Source organism: Phasianus colchicus, chromosome 17, assembly GCF_987193195.1.
Source record: "Phasianus colchicus chromosome 17, bPhaCol1.hap1.1, whole genome shotgun sequence".
Classification (NCBI taxonomy): Eukaryota; Metazoa; Chordata; class Aves; order Galliformes; family Phasianidae; genus Phasianus; species Phasianus colchicus.
Genome location: NC_143452.1, coordinates 1,737,325 through 1,755,698, shown reverse-complemented (window position 1 = coordinate 1,755,698; position 18,374 = coordinate 1,737,325). Strand labels below are relative to the sequence as shown.

The 18,374-nt window shown below is 38.9% G+C and overlaps 1 protein-coding gene across 4 annotated transcripts in view; it reads left to right on the top strand.

Moving 5' to 3' along the window:
- Window positions 1-18,374, top strand: part of ITCH (itchy E3 ubiquitin protein ligase) — a 68,849-nt gene that overhangs the window by 30,730 nt on the left and 19,745 nt on the right. For all 4 annotated transcript variants that reach the window (XM_090152229.1, XM_090152231.1, XM_090152228.1 and 1 more), the window contains exons 4-17: window positions 805-929; window positions 2,040-2,177; window positions 3,542-3,584; window positions 5,906-6,075; window positions 6,361-6,595; window positions 7,865-7,960; window positions 9,099-9,273; window positions 10,260-10,326; window positions 12,175-12,259; window positions 13,804-13,932; window positions 14,511-14,583; window positions 15,534-15,605; window positions 17,275-17,363; window positions 17,977-18,136. In XM_090152229.1, the coding sequence (XP_090008355.1) occupies window positions 805-929; window positions 2,040-2,177; window positions 3,542-3,584; window positions 5,906-6,075; window positions 6,361-6,595; window positions 7,865-7,960; window positions 9,099-9,273; window positions 10,260-10,326; window positions 12,175-12,259; window positions 13,804-13,932; window positions 14,511-14,583; window positions 15,534-15,605; window positions 17,275-17,363; window positions 17,977-18,136 (1,657 nt within the window). The remainder of the gene's footprint in view (window positions 1-804; window positions 930-2,039; window positions 2,178-3,541; window positions 3,585-5,905; window positions 6,076-6,360; window positions 6,596-7,864; window positions 7,961-9,098; window positions 9,274-10,259; window positions 10,327-12,174; window positions 12,260-13,803; window positions 13,933-14,510; window positions 14,584-15,533; window positions 15,606-17,274; window positions 17,364-17,976; window positions 18,137-18,374) is intronic.

Below are 18,374 nucleotides of genomic sequence, written 5' to 3'. Positions count from 1 at the left end.
CAAAATTGCTATTGCGTTTATAGCTACGAAGTACAAAGCTAGCATTAGTTTGAAGAAGAAACAGAGTTGTTGTTTGTTTCAGCCAGTGTTTGTGTTGTGAGATGACAGGAGGTATAAAGCACTGATATTTAAAAATAAGGTCTGCAGCTTCCATTTATTTTAACTGTAATGTCATCAGCTGTTTCGTGGTGTTCTCCTTTCTGCTGTTGTGAGAATACTTCCAGGAAGGGAAAAGAAAAGTCTCTGTAGGCTTTCAGGCTTTTCTTTTCACTGTGAGAGCTCCTGTATTCTACAGGGCTTTCCTGCTCACATCCACCACTTGAGCTGTCATCTTCCTGCAAAATGCCAAGCCACATTTAGAAATAGAGCAGTTAGCATGGTTTGATGAAGCTTGTTTTGGAGATAGAGGGGAGACAGTAAGTAACTGCCCTCGAAAAAGGATAATTACGTTGGCATCTGCTTCTTCTTGAGTCAGGGGCTCTCCCAGTCTGTAACTGCTGGTGATTTGGGAGTGGAGGGCCTCACAGCACAGGCAGTGTGCTGTCAGCTTCAGAATGTGGCCCTGCTGGTGGCTTCTCTAGGAGCAGACACTCAGGGTCTCTGCCAGCAGCAGACAAATGGAGCTGCCTGCGTGCTGGGCAGAGATTCCACATCGTGGTTCTATGACCTTATCAGCCAAAAGAGGCTTTTCACATTGCCGCAGTTTGTACTCTGCTTTTTAAAATAATTTTTAAGTGACAGTTGATGTACATTGCTCAGTTCACCCCAAACCCTTTACACTGGCACTCAACTTCTTTTTTTCAGAATTGTCACTCCTCTAAGTAAGTTAACCTTTCGAGTCTGGAGCCATCAAACGTTGAAGTCTGATGTCCTCCTGGGAAGTGCTGCCCTGGATATTCATGAGACTTTGAAATCAAACAGTATGAAACGTAAGTACAAGTGGGAGTGCAGCATGTAACTCTGTCGTGGGCATGAAGTGTTCCTTTTGTTGCTGCAGATGGTATTTCTGAGCATCCTCACAATTTTTTGTTACAATCTTTATTTCCTTATACACAACCTGCCCTGGTGTCATTGGAAGCCTGATGTTTTTCACTTTGCTTTTATGTGCAGGAGTGAAAGTGTAATTAAAGAGTGGTTCCTTTTACATAGCCTAAAAACGGATACATTTCTGGTGCTAGGAGAGAAAATGAGTGAATGTTGTTGATGTTCTAGGTAGTGTTACACAGGTGTACGTAGTACTCCTTCATGTGCCTGAGAACCAGTTAGCTTTCAGGCAGTATGTGCACCTCTGGAGCCTGCAAGTGGAGCATCAGATCCATGACCACATTTGTCTTGCTACAGCATACTGCACTGATGTGCTCTCATCCTTGTTCTGAATTTGCTTGCTGACTTTCAGATGTGGGCAGTCAAAGTGCAGCATGTTGGTAGCAATGTAATACACTTTTCTCCTGACAGTCACTGTGCTGTGGTGATTGTAGCTGAAAATGATAACTGCACTGCTGTGTGACAGTTGGTGTCATGCTGTATGTTAGTGGTTATTGATTCAGGCCTGCCTGTTTACAATTGCAGTTCAACCAAAACCTGGGATGTACCCAGAAAGTCCCTCTGCCTTAGGGATGTGATACAGAATCTTTGCATTCAATATGCAAAACGCCATGTCACTAGATAAATGTGCAATGTTTTGCTCCCAGGGTAGACTTGATAGCTGTTCTGAATGAAGAGTGAGGTGAATTACATTTTCTATCTATAGCTTGTCAAGGACAGGTATATTAATTGCTTAAGAAGTGTGGGCAGAAACCAGAGCCTGCATTTCTCCTAGATAGTAGCCCTTTCTTTAGGCAGCCAACAGCTTGTGCTCTAGTTCTCCCTTTTTTGTAGAAATAATAAGTGTGCTGACACCTGGGAATGATTAGCTGTACCACGCAAGGTGTAAGAAATTATGCAGGGTGCAAGCAGAAATGTTGTATTTCTTCTTGATTACTGTGACCTCTGTCATTTATATGAAGGTAAACCCTGACTTTGTTCTTGTACTTTTTCAGTTGATCAGGTAGTGGTAACACTGCATCTTCTTGGTGACAGAGAGCCAGCAGAAGTGGTAGGAGATTTGTCTGTCTGCCTAGATGGGATGCAGGTAGATCCGGAGCTCCTGACCAATGGTGATGCCTCAAGTACAAGAAGTAAGTGACTTTCAGCTTAAATGTACAATCTACGTAATATCTGGTATACAAAGATTGTGGTTTTGTACTGAATGCTTGAAGGCAGTGTTTTAGTAGAGGTAAGGAGTGGATTATTGAACTTGGTGTTTGTAGAGAGCAGAGCTTTTATGGCTTTTATTTGAGGTGGAGTCATAATCAGCGAAGATTATCAGCATTACTGTAATGTAAATAAGATCAGCACCTTAGTTTTCTGAACTTTGCTTACTTTATGGAGCAATTGGGAGCTACCATTGTGCCTTACTTGAAGGAAGGCCTTTAGCTTCCCTCCATTTTCATAAGCCTCTAAGCAAAAAAGCAATATCAAATGGCTAAATGGAGTCTCATGATACTAAGCATTCTGTCTAGGAAACAGCTTTATATTTAATTTTCGTTAGATGTCTAAATGAGAGATCTTGACAGGATTCAGTGTAACATGTTCTAGAGTGTAAGGGCACTGAGTGGCCGTGCATTGTTGCCTGAGTAGCCTTTGAAGTGAAGTTTGTGTTTCTGGAATGAGAATAACTTCCTTGAACAGCAGGTCACGGTAAGAGTTGAATGCCACTTTTTGGCTTCCAGCTGTAGTTAGTTGCCATCAGAGCTGATAATGGATTTCCTTGTTACTGGCCTTTGTTTAATTCAGTGGAATGAAGTATTTGTGCTATGGACGTGAGCGTTTCAGTGTTGCATGTTGCAAGTGCTGGCACAAAAGGCGAATATTTGCAAGGTAGCTGAATAAGCAGTTGAAAAACGTTTGCAAATCTAAGCTGAATTGCTATAAGACTTTCTGGAGAGCAGCCAAATGTGGACCTGCTCCAATGCCTTGATGCTACATTGTGCGTAGAGAAAGGGAATTGTCCAGGTCAGAGAGACCAGTTCTCAAGCAAACAGCTGCAGGGATTTGCTGGCCAACCAGAGAGAGGATTTCAGAGGAATCTTTGTTGTCCTACCTGCTCTGCCTGCCCTCAGAACAGGGTGGAGAACATGAAAAGTGAGCTCCACTGGAAAAATGGCTGCTTGATACTGCTAAGAGAGACAGAAGAGAGTTCCTGAACTGTGGGCCTTTGGCAGTGTTCGTGCAGTTGGATAAGGTAGTGTTACCTCTTCCATAAGGTGGAAATGTTCCTGCTTTTGCACTTTGTGGCAGCAGTGCTTTAAGAAAATGCATACACATACTTAGGTGTGAGATGTGTGCAGTCTTAAAATAAGCCAGTAGATGGGCAGCATATAAGTGTACAGCCTTTGCATTTGAGAGAAATGTGGGCTTTAAAGATTTGTGGTTTTGGTGCTTGGAAGTGATTCCAGCTGTTGCTCATACTGCTACTGTCCTTTTATTTCTGGTATTTCAGGTCCTACGCAGAGTGACAGCTCCAAAGCAAGAAGTGACACTCGGTAAGACTTTTTTCCCTTGTTTTTTGCACTTAATGTTTGCATTTCTGCGTGAGGGACTGCATGGTTTACAAGCATGATGACTGAATACTTGTTAAGTTCTGAGGACATCCCTAAAAAAAATTCTGCTATTGTACATTCAAGTATTTAATTGTCTTTAAAAGCAAGTTAATTGCAACTTTATTTAACATAACTAGCAGTAGGAAGCTTTTTCCAGAATGAAGCAGAACTGTTTTGTACTAGCTCAGTCTCATGTCAGAGCGTTGGCTTTGCGTTCAGTAACTTTCTACTTTCAGATCTTTCTTGATCTGCTTCATTTAAAATGTTGTAAAAGTGCATGGGCTGTCAGTCTTGGGCCTCAGAACAGGTGCTTTGGTTTGGCTGAGTCCATCAGCACATACAGCTGGCACGTTTCACAATTACTCACAGGTACTGAGCCATAGCTGGAAAGAGTGCATAGAAAGATGTAGGTTCAGTGAATCTCCGCTGAGCAATTAAGTGTGTTGTTGTGAGGTGCAAATGTATCCTACTGTCTGTGTAATGAGGACAGCACCCTGTGTTAGGAGTGCTCATGTTGATGAGAGCAGTAAGGTTTTGGCTGCCACAGCAGCTTGCTTTGTAAATTTGTGCCTTAAAGAGGACTGGAATAAGCACGATGTTGCATTGGCTCTCATCCATCAATCTACATTCCTAGTACAAAACTTGTGAGCCTCTACACATCCGTTCTTGGATTTACAGCTCTTGTGAAAATGCTTGAGCTGAGTGCAGATTTTCGGTATCACGGGCAAATGCTGTTGTGTTTTGAGGACACGTGGTTGAATCTCTTAACTTGACTGTCCCTCCTGTGAGGAACTATCTCAGGGAGCATAGCAGCAGTAGGTGTTATTTTTCTCAGTGAAAGCTAGCAAGCTCCAGTTTAGAGCTGGTCTAAAAAGCAGTTGTCTCACTCCAAAGTCCAGAGTATTTCTCCTTCTAATGGGTGCTGAGTGCAGCTTCCATTCTCAAGACAAGGATGCAAATAAAAATCCCAAAGTAAAAAATTTTTAGTTTAGGTTTAGTTTCCCAGTGACAAATGAGGTTGCATAAAAATAAACATAATCTTTAAAGCAGTCCCCCTGGTGCACAAACACCACGGTGCATGCTTTTTACATCTCTGTTTCACAGCACGGAGGTATCAGACCTGTATTTTGCTTTGTTAAGAAGATACCGAAAGACAACAGTTGCAGTGTCTGAAGATTGATTTGGGATTCTGTCCCATACAACGTAGTGGGATAAAAGTGACCACATTTAACCTGCAGTGAGCACCAAGCCACTTTAATTAGTTTCCAGTACTACGAGAATTTTAAGTATCTGTACAACGCACAGCACTCTCAGATGAGATTTGGAGTAGCTAAGCTGATCTGTAAGAAAGCAGGAGAACTAGTGAGGCTATAGTTCTTGCGGAGTTCACATCCTCAATGATTTGTACATTATGGTCATTTACTTGAGGGTTGTTGTAGCATGGTATAAATTGTCCTGTGTAGCACTGCTAGTATGGGGCAAAGGTACATTTGACATTGCTATTGAGGTCAGACATAGGTGATTGTACTTGATCTCTTATGCTTTGTGGTTTAACTAGGCCTGCCAACTACCTACTGTCTGTTTATAAGAATGTATTGTAAAGGCATTGGTCTGAAATGAAACCTGTGTTTTTGTTGCTTTTGGCCTCTGTATTTGACCTGCCAATCCACTGGCAGAAGTAAATGCTATAGACATAAAGGTGTAGCTGCATTTAACTCTCTCAGTGGGGTACAAATGTATCAGATTAACACATGCTAGGTGTGACTGAACCGTGCAGAAGGAATGAAGACAGCTATTTCAAGTGCAGTGCTTGACAAGCTGAGATGCTGACTGTTAATTGATAGCTCCTCGTTCAAATCTTGGTGCTTAGTCCTAAATTGTGTAGCAATATCCAGAACTGAGCTTAGGGGGAGAATGTGTGTGCATAGTTAATTTGTGTAAAATTGTCAAGCATTCTGTTTGTTCTGAACATGTGCTGCAAAGTGCAGAGGGCCTGAAGGCAGGTATATTGAGTCTGGTACTGAAAAAGGAGATTTGGGCAGCGGATGTCAGTGCATCTGTTTCACTGCCTTTTCATCAGCTGAGCTCTTGTACGCCTCGGGTAAATTCTCAGAGTGTTCCTCCAAATTGGGAGTTTTTTTGGAATTACCATGAATGTAAAAATCTTATCTAGCCATAATTCTGACATTCTCCTTTCTTGTATAAAACTTGTTGTCTTCCATCCACTCTTAGTATAGTTCTCCTTTCTGTCTTTTCGTACAAAGGACAAGCTCAAATGGCCTTGAAAGCTCTGAAGATGCTGCTTCAAATGAAAACAAGGCTGTTAATGGCAGTGATTCTCCACTCCTCACAAATGGAAGCTGCAAACCTTCTCGACCTCCCAGGCCTTCTAGACCACCTCCACCCACACCCCGCAGACCCACATCAGTGGCTGGTACGTTTTCTAGGGCCAGACATGCACTTTGAAGCTGTGCATTCTCTGTACAATCTTAAGATGGACATAACGTTTCCTCATGCATGTTTTGAACTAGCTAAGTTGCCTTTTTTTTGTGTGTGTGTGTGAAGTAGAAAATGTGGCTGTGTGTGCATTACTTTAAACTACCACCTTCTGCATGTTTACTTCTGTGCCTTACAAATTCTGAAATAGGTTACCAACAAGGAGAGAAATACCAATTCAAGATTTTATTTTTTTTTTCTTCTGACACATCTGGCCTCATAGGAAGTGTAAATGGTTCTCCATCCACGTCCTCAGAGAATGATGGGGCCAGTGCAGGTTCACTGGCAGGTGCAGCTGCAAATCCATCTTCAGAACCGAGCCCTGAGGGGGCAACAGCAGCAACAACAGCTCCTGCAACTGCTGCACTCACCACACCTCCAGTATCAAGACAAGTCCAGCCAGTAACTCCTGCAACTCAGGCACTAACTACAGTCAGTCAAGGTCCTCTTCCACCTGGGTATGAGTTTAATGAATTTTTCTGCTGCCTTTTCTGTTTTCTTCTCTTAAGCATCCCGAAATACACGTAACACCTGTCTTTTGCTGCATAACAAAAATGCCCCAAAGCTTTTAAAGTGAAGGTTTTCTAAACTGTTTGACCTAGTACACCTTCAAGTGTGTGTTTGTGTGTGTATATGATTTGTGTGTGTGTGTGTATATATATTGTCTGTGTGTGTATATATATACACACACACAGACATATGGTTTAATCTAGAAAGGAATTAAATTTTAAGCAGTTTTGATGCTTGTTGTGAACTGCTAAGTCAGTGAAACAGAGGTGTTGAATAGTGAGACAACTTGCTGTCTTCCAATTAGCAAGAAGTCAAGTAGTAAGAAAGCAGTAAAAGGAAGTAGAAGGAAAGTTACTGTTGCAGGACATAATCTGCTATGTGGCTTTAAATGTGAGAGTTCATACATTGCTCCTCCTGAGAGCAAAGTGGGCAGAGTGAGATAATTCCCATGTGGAATTTGTCAGATGTTTGGTGTCTTGCCTCAAAGAGTTTATTTGGATTCTTCATTTTTTCTTTAAAACGTAGAAATGTTTCTGTACTCTGAGTGAGGGAAAGCAAAAGGTTCCTGTTGTGAGTGGTACAATAGGTGAATTATTACCTGCAGTATAATTTGCCTGCAGTTAAAGCAGTAGCTGGTCGAGGCTTGGATTACCGTGCTTACAGGAGAAGTGTGAAAGCAATTTTGCAACCATCAGTTGTTGCTTTACGGTTTTTATTTCATGAGCAGTGGCAAATTACTGTGCATTTCCCTCCGTGTTCCGTTTGATACAAATACAGGAGTAAGTCAGCATCCCAGGCGCTGCGTATTCATCAAACGCAGCTTGAGTGCCCTTGTGATGAACTGCTTCTATGTGATGTGTGCAACATTTGCATAATTTGGAAATTTAAATTAAATGAGTATTATTCTAATAGGCCATTATGCTCCACTGCTGATTCTGCTCAATGCATTACTGATCTGTTTGATATTGAATACAAAACATTGCTTGCTAAGGCAGCATGCACATGCATGAATTTTAGCTTTAGTTTATCAGAACTTGAAGGTGGTTATACAAAAAATTTAAAGAAAATTGCTGTTCTAAATGCTTCAAGTGTTTTACTAAGATAAGCTTTTTACAGAAAGAACCGTTTCTCTTCCTTTACTGTATCTTCCATGCTGATGAGTGGCTGGAGTAATTCCACCTTGAGATAGAAGTGATGAAGTGTCTTTTTATTTTCAGTTGGGAGCAAAGAGTAGACCAGCATGGTCGAGTATATTATGTAGATCATGTTGAAAAAAGAACAACGTGGGATCGGCCAGAGCCTCTTCCTCCCAGGTAAGCCACGTAAAGGCATCTGATTGCCTTGGATGTGCCTGGACTGGGTGTATCTAAAACTGACTATCAATTTACTACAGCTGGAAAGCACATTTGTACATTGCAACATGAACAAGTGCAAACAATTCATCCAGTTTGTTCCGAAGAGTTCTACAGTATGGAAAGGAGTTGAATGTCAAAGATAATAAAATGGAGATTTCTTGTCAAAAGAATAAGCAAGTGGATGTATACTGATAAATGAGTGAAAATAGTAGGCATCCTTGACTGTAGAAGATAATCAAAACCACAGGAGGGTATTTTGTGATTAAGACAAAAGATTCTATTGCAATTCATTCAGGCTGAAGTGATTCACGTGTTAGAGAATTACAAAGTAAAAGCAAATGGGACAGTAAAGAGAATTAGATTTTAAAGAAGAAATCAAGCTGGCATAAAGTAAAGGGAACCTAACTGTTGTATTCAATTATTTTTTATTTTAATTTTGAGAGGATTTGTTCTTGTATTATTAAAATTTGCACAAAACCATAGTGGTTTTATTAAATTTGGGGATTGGAACCATATGGTCTTTAAGGTCTGTTCCAACCCAAGCTGTTCCATGAAGTTTTGTAAATAGTTTTGATGTCTGGGGACTGAAATACTGAGTGGGGGGGAAAAAATCTCCCCTTCTACCCCCCTGGCAAACAAGCATTTCTGTCCAAACAGATTGAACTTGTTGAAAAGAGCATGAAGAAATCTTGTATTGTACCACTCAACTATCTGAGGTTTTGTTGTCTTTTTATGAGAAACCTGCAGATTACTGTCGTACAGATTGGCTGGGGTAAATGCAGTAGTACCAGTACAGTATTGACAGTGTTTGGTGTAGCACTTGAAAGGGAGGTTTCAAGCTATCAGTGCTTAAACTGGAAGTGCAGGAATTGGAATTAATCTGACTTGGGAAGAACATAGAGGGGATTACATGTGATTTTAGCTCTTTACATAGTGTTAGTGGAGAGCGAAAGATGAAAAACACATCTATTAACGAGCCCGTGCCTCAAGTCTGCTTCCAAACGAAATGGCTGTTTGCCTGTAAGTGCTTCTGAACCATTACAATTGTCTGCTCTTGAGGACTCGCAGATCTAATTTTATTTTTAATTTTTTAAAGCTGGGAGCGACGAGTTGACAACATGGGGAGAATTTACTATGTTGACCACTTCACGAGAACAACGACGTGGCAGAGGCCAACATTAGAGTCTGTCCGAAATTATGAACAGTGGCAGCTTCAGCGCAGTCAGCTTCAAGGAGCTATGCAGCAGTTTAATCAGAGGTTTATCTATGGGGTAAGAAATGCAGTGCTGACTGTCAAAGCTAAGAGAAGCTTCTTTTCCGAGTTCTGAACCCATTATTCTCGCTTCTGCAGATTGAACCTAGGTTTATACCCAATTGTTTTGGGCCTGTTTGTGGGTGACTTCTTCCAGCAATGATTCCAGGCTTCATTACAGTCTCTTCTTTAGATGTATCGTATCTTTGAGCTTGTAGCATGGTGTGAAGTAGTAACTGATAACCTTGGTCCACGTTCTTGCAATGGCTATAGACAGTGTGATGGTTTTTATATATATATTATATATATTATAGCTGAATATATCTGATGTTCTTTGGTAAAATTTATGTCTAATATTGATAAAATTAGTGCTGTTTTATTTATATTGTGTCTTGCATTGGCTTAGCCAAAGACTGGGAAGGAAGGCAGGCTCACAAGACATGCTTCTACTCTGGGTAAAAGGAAATGAATGTAATCAAGGCAGAGGAATTGAAGATAAACCTTCCAGAATTGCAAATGTATTGTTTGCCTCTGAGTAGTAGGAATAATGCCTATAATAGTAGGTGCGGTGCCTCTGAAGTAGACTACAGAAACTGAAATGCTACTAGCTTGTCAAGAACAGAGCGGGTTCTGAGGTGGTAGGGAAAAGAGTACTGTATGCAGGAATGAATGCTTGCTTTCTGATTGTTTTGGGTACCACTGTACTAATTTCCCTCTGTGTAGGCAGGGGCACTTCACAGAGGATAATTATTTTCTTGGCTCTGCAGTTCATGAAGCATGCCAAGGGCTGTAAAATTAGCTAATGAACTGTATGCTGTCTTTGCTTGCAGTTTCCACTTTTTTTTTTTTGAGGAAAAATAATGTTGGCATCTTTAGTTATATGTAAAATCAACAAAAAATGCATATATACTTCAATAATTTATGGTGGCTGCGTTAGAACATCTGGAAAGCAAATGGATGGTAGCTGGCCATTATTAATGCACCATTTGTTTGTGTGACTTGCAGAACCAGGACTTTTCTTCCACTCAGAACAAAGAATTTGATCCCCTTGGCCCACTGCCACCTGGATGGGGTAAGACTGACTTGAAATAGTGTTTTGTAAGGCAATGTAATTAGACATTAAAGCATTAAAGATTTCTGCCAAGTTATTTTATCAGCTTTTCTAGGCTACTTTTGTTTAAGTGAAAATCTAGATTATTTTTCTTTCAAAATTAAATCCTATCAAGCGTTCTGTTAAAATGTCAAGTCCTGACAAGGATGTGCAGTTCTGAAGTGCATTAGAAACTACAAAGTATTCTGTTTACTCAGTAATTATTGTGTCACAATAGCTTCTTTCACACTGTCATCCTATTTTTCACCACTTTCATTAGGCAGGGTTTACCCCCTCTCCCTCCGCCCTGGATATTTATTGCTCTGAAAAGCTTGTATAATGACAACTAATAATCATTCCTGGACTTGTCCTTCCTTCTCCCTGGAATAAATTTGTTTGGTTTTGTACTTCACAGGTTTAACAGTTTACAATTAATGCAATTTTTTGTGCATATGTGTACAAAAATGTAAAACTTAATTCCTGCTGTGACTGTGAAGGAGTTGTGAGAATTCAAGTTTCATAATACACAGGCAGTGTTCTCAGGGTTGTTTAATTTTAAAGTAAGTGACTGCCTGACAGAGTTAGAGTTGGGTTTTTGGTTTTTTTTTTCCTAAACATAACTATTTAGATTTGTGTTCTCATGTAGATGCAGCATCACGCCATGAAATTGTTGTGCCCTCACTTGTGCTTTATTGCACTACATACGCAATATTTCAAAGCATGTTTTTCAGGCTGATGTTGCTTGGGAAGCCATGAAACTGCATTTCCATATTGAGATGAATTCTGCTGCCAGTCTACAGTCTAACTCCTGTAGACAAGTGTCTTCTTCCAGACTTCCCTTATAAATTGGAGCTTTTTACCTATGATAGTCAAACTTCGGCCTTTTTTTGTAATTTGTCTTCTACATTCTGCATGCCTCATAATTCCCAAAATAAAAACTGTGTAAAGAAATGCCTAATGATCCAGAAGACCAAATCCTTGCATTTATTGTAAATGGTTTTCAATCATGGACATGTATTTATCTGAGTGAAAATCTTGGAGACCACATTCACTTTCATTTCCTGTCTATTACATGAATATGAAAGGTGATACTGCTGTTCACATACCTTTGTACTTTCTTGATTCTTTTACGTAGCTCTGCAACCTCTTTTGTCTTCATTGTCTATATGGTTTGTGAAGCATGTAGCAAAAATCAAAGCAGCTGGGATTTCTCGTGGAGAAAACAGCTTCTGGTTTTGCTTTCGTCTAATTATTTTTTTCTTATCACTAAAAAAATGGCGTAGTAAAGAATCTTCATAGGGAAAATCATCTTATCTATGCTTTAATCCTTATACATTTTTAACTTGGAAAAATACCTGAAAAAGCTTTTTAAGAAGTGCAAGAAGAAGGCCTGTGTATGTAATGAAGGTGAATCGCTTGTGATTAACTGTTTCCTTCCCACAATTGTTTCTGTTGTTACTGTGATGTCCAGGCTCTCACTGCTATAAGCTGCACAGTTGTAGACACCTGATCTTTTCATGGTAATAATTGAGATGCTGAGAACTTCTGCATGAACACCTTAAGTGCAGCTTTGCACTGAGGATGGGTGATGACACAGTTTCACATAATAATGCCAACTGCTAATAATCTAGATAAACTCCTGTTTGTGAATAGACTAGTAAGGAGTAATATCAATGAAAGTGAAAAGATGTGTCAAAGGAGGTGTGGAGAAACTTGAACACAGGTGAGGCTGTGGCAGGCTCTGGTAGTTGGATTTATTTGTTTTATTTAATGTTTCAACAGTATGGTAACCTAGGTCTTGAAATTTGTTTTCCTTTTGTATGTTTTTAGAAAAGAGAACTGACAGCAATGGCAGAGTGTATTTTGTCAATCACAACACACGTATCACACAGTGGGAAGATCCCAGGAGTCAGGGGTAAGAAACCAATTGCAGCTTCTTGTAAATCTGAAGTGAAAATGTAACAAAGTAATGATAATGAGGGCTAGGTGATGCTGCTTATGGCTCAAACATAGGCTGTCACAGAATCATAGAATGGTTCGGGTTGAAAAGGATCTTAAATATCATCTAGTTTCAACCCCCTGCTATGTGCAGGGTCGCCAGCCACCAGACCAGGCTGCCAGAGCCACATCCAGCCTGGCCTTGGATCCATCCTTCAAGGATGGGACACCCACAGTTCCTTTGGGCAACCTGTTCCAGTGTGACACCACCCTCTGGGTGAAAAACCTCCTCACAGTATTGAACCCAAATCTCCCTTGTCCCAGTTCAAAACCATTCCCCCATGTCCTGTACACAGTTCTCAGATGGTGAATATTAAAGCATACCACTGAAATGGAGATTGTCAAAAATATCAGAGAGTAATAATAGAGTTAACAGGAAAATCTTGGTCAGCAGCAATGAGTTACTTCCCAAAAACAGTTCCTACTATTTTTATATATTGTATGTATATTTGTATTGCTGTGGGAGAGAGAGAAGGATTTTGTGCTGTAGAAGATTGAGTCAAAATACTATTTACCAAACAGACAATAGCAAGAAGATAGAGATGAAAACACAAACTCTAGGAACCGCAGCACTTCCTCCTTATTATTTTTTAAAATAAAATAATAAAAAAAAACCTACTATAAAAGAAAAACAAACAGAACTTGAGACATTGCCACAAGTAATTGATTGCTGTATTACTATTTAGTTTGGGGTCCAGTTACTTTGTCTCTCGGAGGTAGGAAGTGAAGAGAGAAGGATGTTTTATCCCAGATTTTCTGAGTGAGATGAAAATTTCCACGAGGTGAAACAACTTCACCTCTCCCTTACACAAGAGGAAGAGAAGTGGAGGTGCTAATAGCCGTAGCCAGAGATGACAGCCTTTCCATGTCAGGCACATCTGCAGCAGCTAACTGAATGGAAAGCATTATTATTTCTAATAACCACCCAAATTTAGAGCTGAAAACATGCTTCTATGTCTTTCCATGGAGGAAGGTCTCTAGGAACACTTAGTGGATACTACTCAAGTTTTCCAAGTATTTCAAGATACACTTAGATTGATATCAAACTTGAGTTGAAAGTTGTCAAAAAATTATACAAGGTCACCGTTTGTATTTTCTTTGTTCTTTTGTCATTCTGAAACACTTGAAGCTTTTGGCTACTGCAATTCTGTGGGAGGTAGCTAAAGCTACTTACTAAGGCAGTGTCAGTTTCAGAGTAAAAATGTAATAAATGTCAGTTTCTATTTGCTGTTATTCTAGATAATGCAACTGAAAGAGGGAAAAATTTATTTAAACAACCATTGTGGTCTGAGAGCTGACTTGAAAATTGGAGAGAAAAAGGCAGAATAAAGGTTGAATGGAAAGTTTCTCAGTCCACACTTCTAGATCCACTAAAATTTTTTTACTGTCTGCAGTCACTGATCGGTTGCCTTAATTGTGTTAAGTTGCATAAAGTTCCCATGTATTTTCTTGTACTCACAGTCAATTAAATGAGAAACCCTTACCTGAGGGCTGGGAAATGCGATTTACTGTGGATGGCATTCCGTATTTTGTGGATCACAATAGAAGAACCACTACATACATAGATCCCCGCACGGGCAAGTCTGCTCTGTAAGTGGTTTTTGACTACTAGCTTTTAAATGTGAAGTTTAACAGCCATCAGTTTTAAAAGTTTGTTTCCTCTTTGTTTTTGTGTACAGGAGGTTTTACACGTAAGCTTTTTCTTTTCTTTTTTTTTTTTTTTAGTCCATTGATAACTCCTCCTGAAGGGGAGTGTTTTGGACACTTCAGAATTCCCCTTGCTAACTTGTAGATATGACATGAGGTTCATTGGTATTTCTAAGGATCAGATCCCTTTCTTCCATTTACTAGTCTTTCTTTTATAAATACACTTTTTCTTTCTTTGCATTTTAGGAGATTAAGTGGAATTAAAACCAGAACTTAAGTACAAACTTAAATTAACCAAATGGTTAATTCCATTCTTCTTATTACATTCTTAAATACAATTAATAGGTAGATACTGTTGAAAAAATACTGCATATACGCTTTCCAGTTTACAAAGAAAAGTGAAAAGAATATCCAGCCAGAAAGCCAACTGAACTGTGTAGCTACACAGACAATAAATTAGCAGACTTTCTCTTAAATTACGGAAACGTTTTTGAAATTCTTTCTTCTTGCATTGGTTCCAGAGACAATGGACCCCACATAGCTTATGTACGGGATTTCAAGGCAAAGGTCCATTATTTCCGATTCTGGTGTCAGGTATGGATTTCTTTATTGGAAACATTTGTTTGCTTTCTTGTGTTCTGCTGGCTTGCTGTAAATGAACCACTGATTCAATGTTCTACAAATAAAAATAATCAAATTAAATTAATCAACCTACTTTAAGTGAATTTAAAAAGGGGAGAGTAAACACCAGGCCTGCATAAACTGACACAAGTGGGAAGGCAGCTTTAAAACTTGGTATAGAAAACCTACATTTATTTACAGTTTATTTTGCAAACTGCTGAATTTAAGAACACAGTTTTCCTTATGCTGTTAGTAAGTGAATGTGTGACAGCACAGTGTTCTAAAATACGGTTAATATACGATGTAGTTTCTGCACAAATGCTTCTGAAAGAAAGTGCAAGGTGTCTGACATAGAACATGTATGTCTAAGCTTGGAAGAATATACTCTGTTACAGACTGGTATGTGCTTATGTAGTAGCAAATTGCAGTGTTAGTCTTGGTCCTTTAAATTCTGCAAATACTGTAGGATTATGTAACTTGGTACCTTGAAAAAAGTCCTAGTTTTAACTGGTTCAGTTTTCAAAAGTCAGTGAATTATAGTTTGAAAAGGCAGAGGGGAGCCTAATTTTTCACTTTGCACAGAATAATCACAGAATGCTTGTGTGTATTAAATGTTGTGCTGGAAGGCCTGCTGATTTAGACTCTGTGTTTGATCTTAGTGTTTTCCAATGTTCTGGCAGAGTACGCTTTGAAGCTGTTCAAAGCAGGATCAGAAGGCCTGTATTCCTTGCTGTAGATCTCAGTTGTGGAAGCAATTGTTCTTGGAGTAAACTAAAGTGAAAGTGTCTTGATTGCTGGCTGCTTATATGGATTAGTGAAATCTACCTTCACCTCTAAAGCAATGTATATAGTAAACTACAGTTAAAACAGTATTAGAAACATGAAGTGATTGTGTATCTCACCTCTGAAAAATGTCATTTCAGCAACTGACAATGCCACAACACATAAAGATCACAGTGAGCAGAAAAACATTATTTGAAGACTCATTTCAACAGGTATTGTACTAAAACATATTAGTAGTGGGCATGAGAAGTTGAATTGAAGGAATCTGTTCTCTGTGTGTCATTCTTAATGCCCTGACACCTTAATAATGTTGTTGGAATAGAGACTAACAGAAACTAACAGTTAACATACAGCCTTGCTTGTATATCTAAAGATGATGCAAAAATGTGAAATTCTGTCTCCAGGTGTCACTGTGTCCATGAAACAAATATAAATATATATTTTTTCCAGAAAGTTCTTTAAAATCTGTTGAGTTTGTTTTGGGAAGAGTGCAGCTCCCCCTCCTCTGGAAGTAGGCATGCTCTGCTGTGTTGGCACACTTATCCTGTGTTACGTAAGCACAGTTCTGTACCAAATACATTAAGCTGAACTTTGTCTCAGTGTTAGAGATCTTCAAAAGAGTAATGAAGTGGTTGAAAGAAAACAAAAATGATTAATTGTATTTAAATTCCTAGTAGCAAAATTTCACAATGTTTAGAGACCTAAACCATGCTTAAAATTTGTTTCTGCACAGTATTTGTAAGTGCTTTGGAATTCTCCTTTTACTTTGTTAATGTTAATTGTGGCAATAATCGCTTCCACTGCTTGTTAAATAGCAGCTGGTTTTCAGTCTGATAGAGAGAAACAAATTTGAACGTGCAGAAACAACATGAGATTCTGCTTGGTCAAATAATAAAGGGGGCTAGTAGCAGACAAAACAAGACCTGGAACTGAAAATTGACTCCAAACTAATTTCTAAAATTGCACTTTGTTATTTTATAGTAATTATGGAGGTAATAGAATTATGTTATTACTACAAAGAAGGAAGAGAGAGATAATATAACCATGTAAATGTCAACAAACCTTGGAATGTTTAAGAAAACATGCTGCTTGATCAGTAGTTTAGATGACGTAACCACAAAGACCTAACTTGTTTAGTTAATCATTTGGCATTAGTAGTTATCTGTGTTGGAAATACAAAATTTGCTGTGATGATAACTACAGGCTAGCAGAGATTTTAAAATAATTTTTAATACAAATTCTATACCTGTCATTGCAAACAATTTTGATTCTAGGTTGTTGGTTTTTTTCATTGCTTTTTGCATTCTCTCTTCACTGCTTGTAACTTGGGTACCACTCAGGTACCATTCAGTACTGTATTTTAAAAACCCTGAATGTATGTACTTTGGCCCCATGTTATTTTTTGGCTGTTTTTTTTGTTAGGTACTTATGTGCAGACTGTTGGCCTAAGCATGAGTGTTTAATTTTCAAATTATTTTTCTTTCTTGTTAATCGTGGAAATATGTTTGTTACTAACCCCTCAAATGTGATGGACGTCGGATATCAGGAAAAACTTTGTCACAGGAAGGGTTGTTATGCATTGGAATGGGCTCCCCAGGGAAGTGGTTGAGTCACCATCCCTGGATGCGTTTAAAAACTGTTTGGATGTGGTGCTCAGGACCATGATTTAGCAGAGGGCTGTTAGAGTTAGGGTGGTATGGTTAGGTTGTGGTTGGACTTGATGACCTTTAAGGTCTTTTCCAACCTGAGCAATTCTATGATTCTACTATTTCATGAATTCATGATTCAATGGATGCTGCTTGGTATAGTAAATAGTAATATGCCCAGCCACTGTTTATAGCTGTTTTCTTCACGTAAATGGATTGTTTTTCTTTTACTAAGATAATGAGCTTCAGCCCTCAGGATCTGCGGAGACGTTTGTGGGTTATTTTCCCTGGTGAAGAAGGCTTAGATTATGGAGGTGTTGCAAGGTAAGCTGAAATAAAATGATAAATAATGTCATTTTTCTGCAAGTTTTTCTGAAGGCTTCTCTGAAGGCCATCCTTGGACTGCAGCACTTTCAGAATATTGGCAAAGCTCATTCCTAATCTTTCCTTAGAATATCACTGCATGCCTTAAAACTGTTTAAGACTCTTTTCAGTTCACTTTAGGAGTTGCTTTAATCTGTCTCAACAAATGCACAGTTTATTGCCTTTGTCATGGTTGTTGATAACCACAGTAGAGGTTTGCTGAAAAAGGGTGGAAATCTACTTTCAAGTCAAACCTCTTACGTGAATGTAATGAGAAGAGCATAAATTAATTAGCATTGCCTAAAAGTTTACAGTTTAAACCCATGATAGCATTTTAATTGCCTGTTTAAAATGAGGAGTCATGTTCCAAACCACTGATGGTAGGATAACATTGTAAGTTTGCTTACTAAATCATCATTTTTGATAGTTTCAGTTCAGTTTAGCCACACTTTCTGGGAAAGAAGTCAGCTTGACTACTCGTGTTGGCAAGTTTCTAGGTCAGCTTTCAGCTTATCGGTTTGTTCAGCTCATTTTTAATCTTTTGAAATGTACTTTTTGTTGTTTGTGATTTCAGGGAATGGTTCTTTCTGTTGTCACATGAAGTTTTGAACCCAATGTATTGCCTGTTTGAATATGCTGGAAAAGATAACTACTGCTTACAGATAAACCCAGCCTCTTACATTAATCCAGACCATCTGAAATACTTCCGTTTTATTGGAAGATTCATTGCCATGGTACGTCCAAAAACAAAAGTTCTCTCTGGGATTTTTCCTTTAAATATTTTGTCATCAAATGAATAATTAAAAATGCATCTTTGAGCTAAAATTTTTATGAGATGTTTGGATATAACTACTGTGAGTATAAATGACTCAAACGTATTAGCAGCTAAAATATTCTGGGTTGCTCTAATATTGAGCTCTCAAATTTCATTGGTTCACAGTACAGAATGTTGTCATATTGAGTATTCAGTCA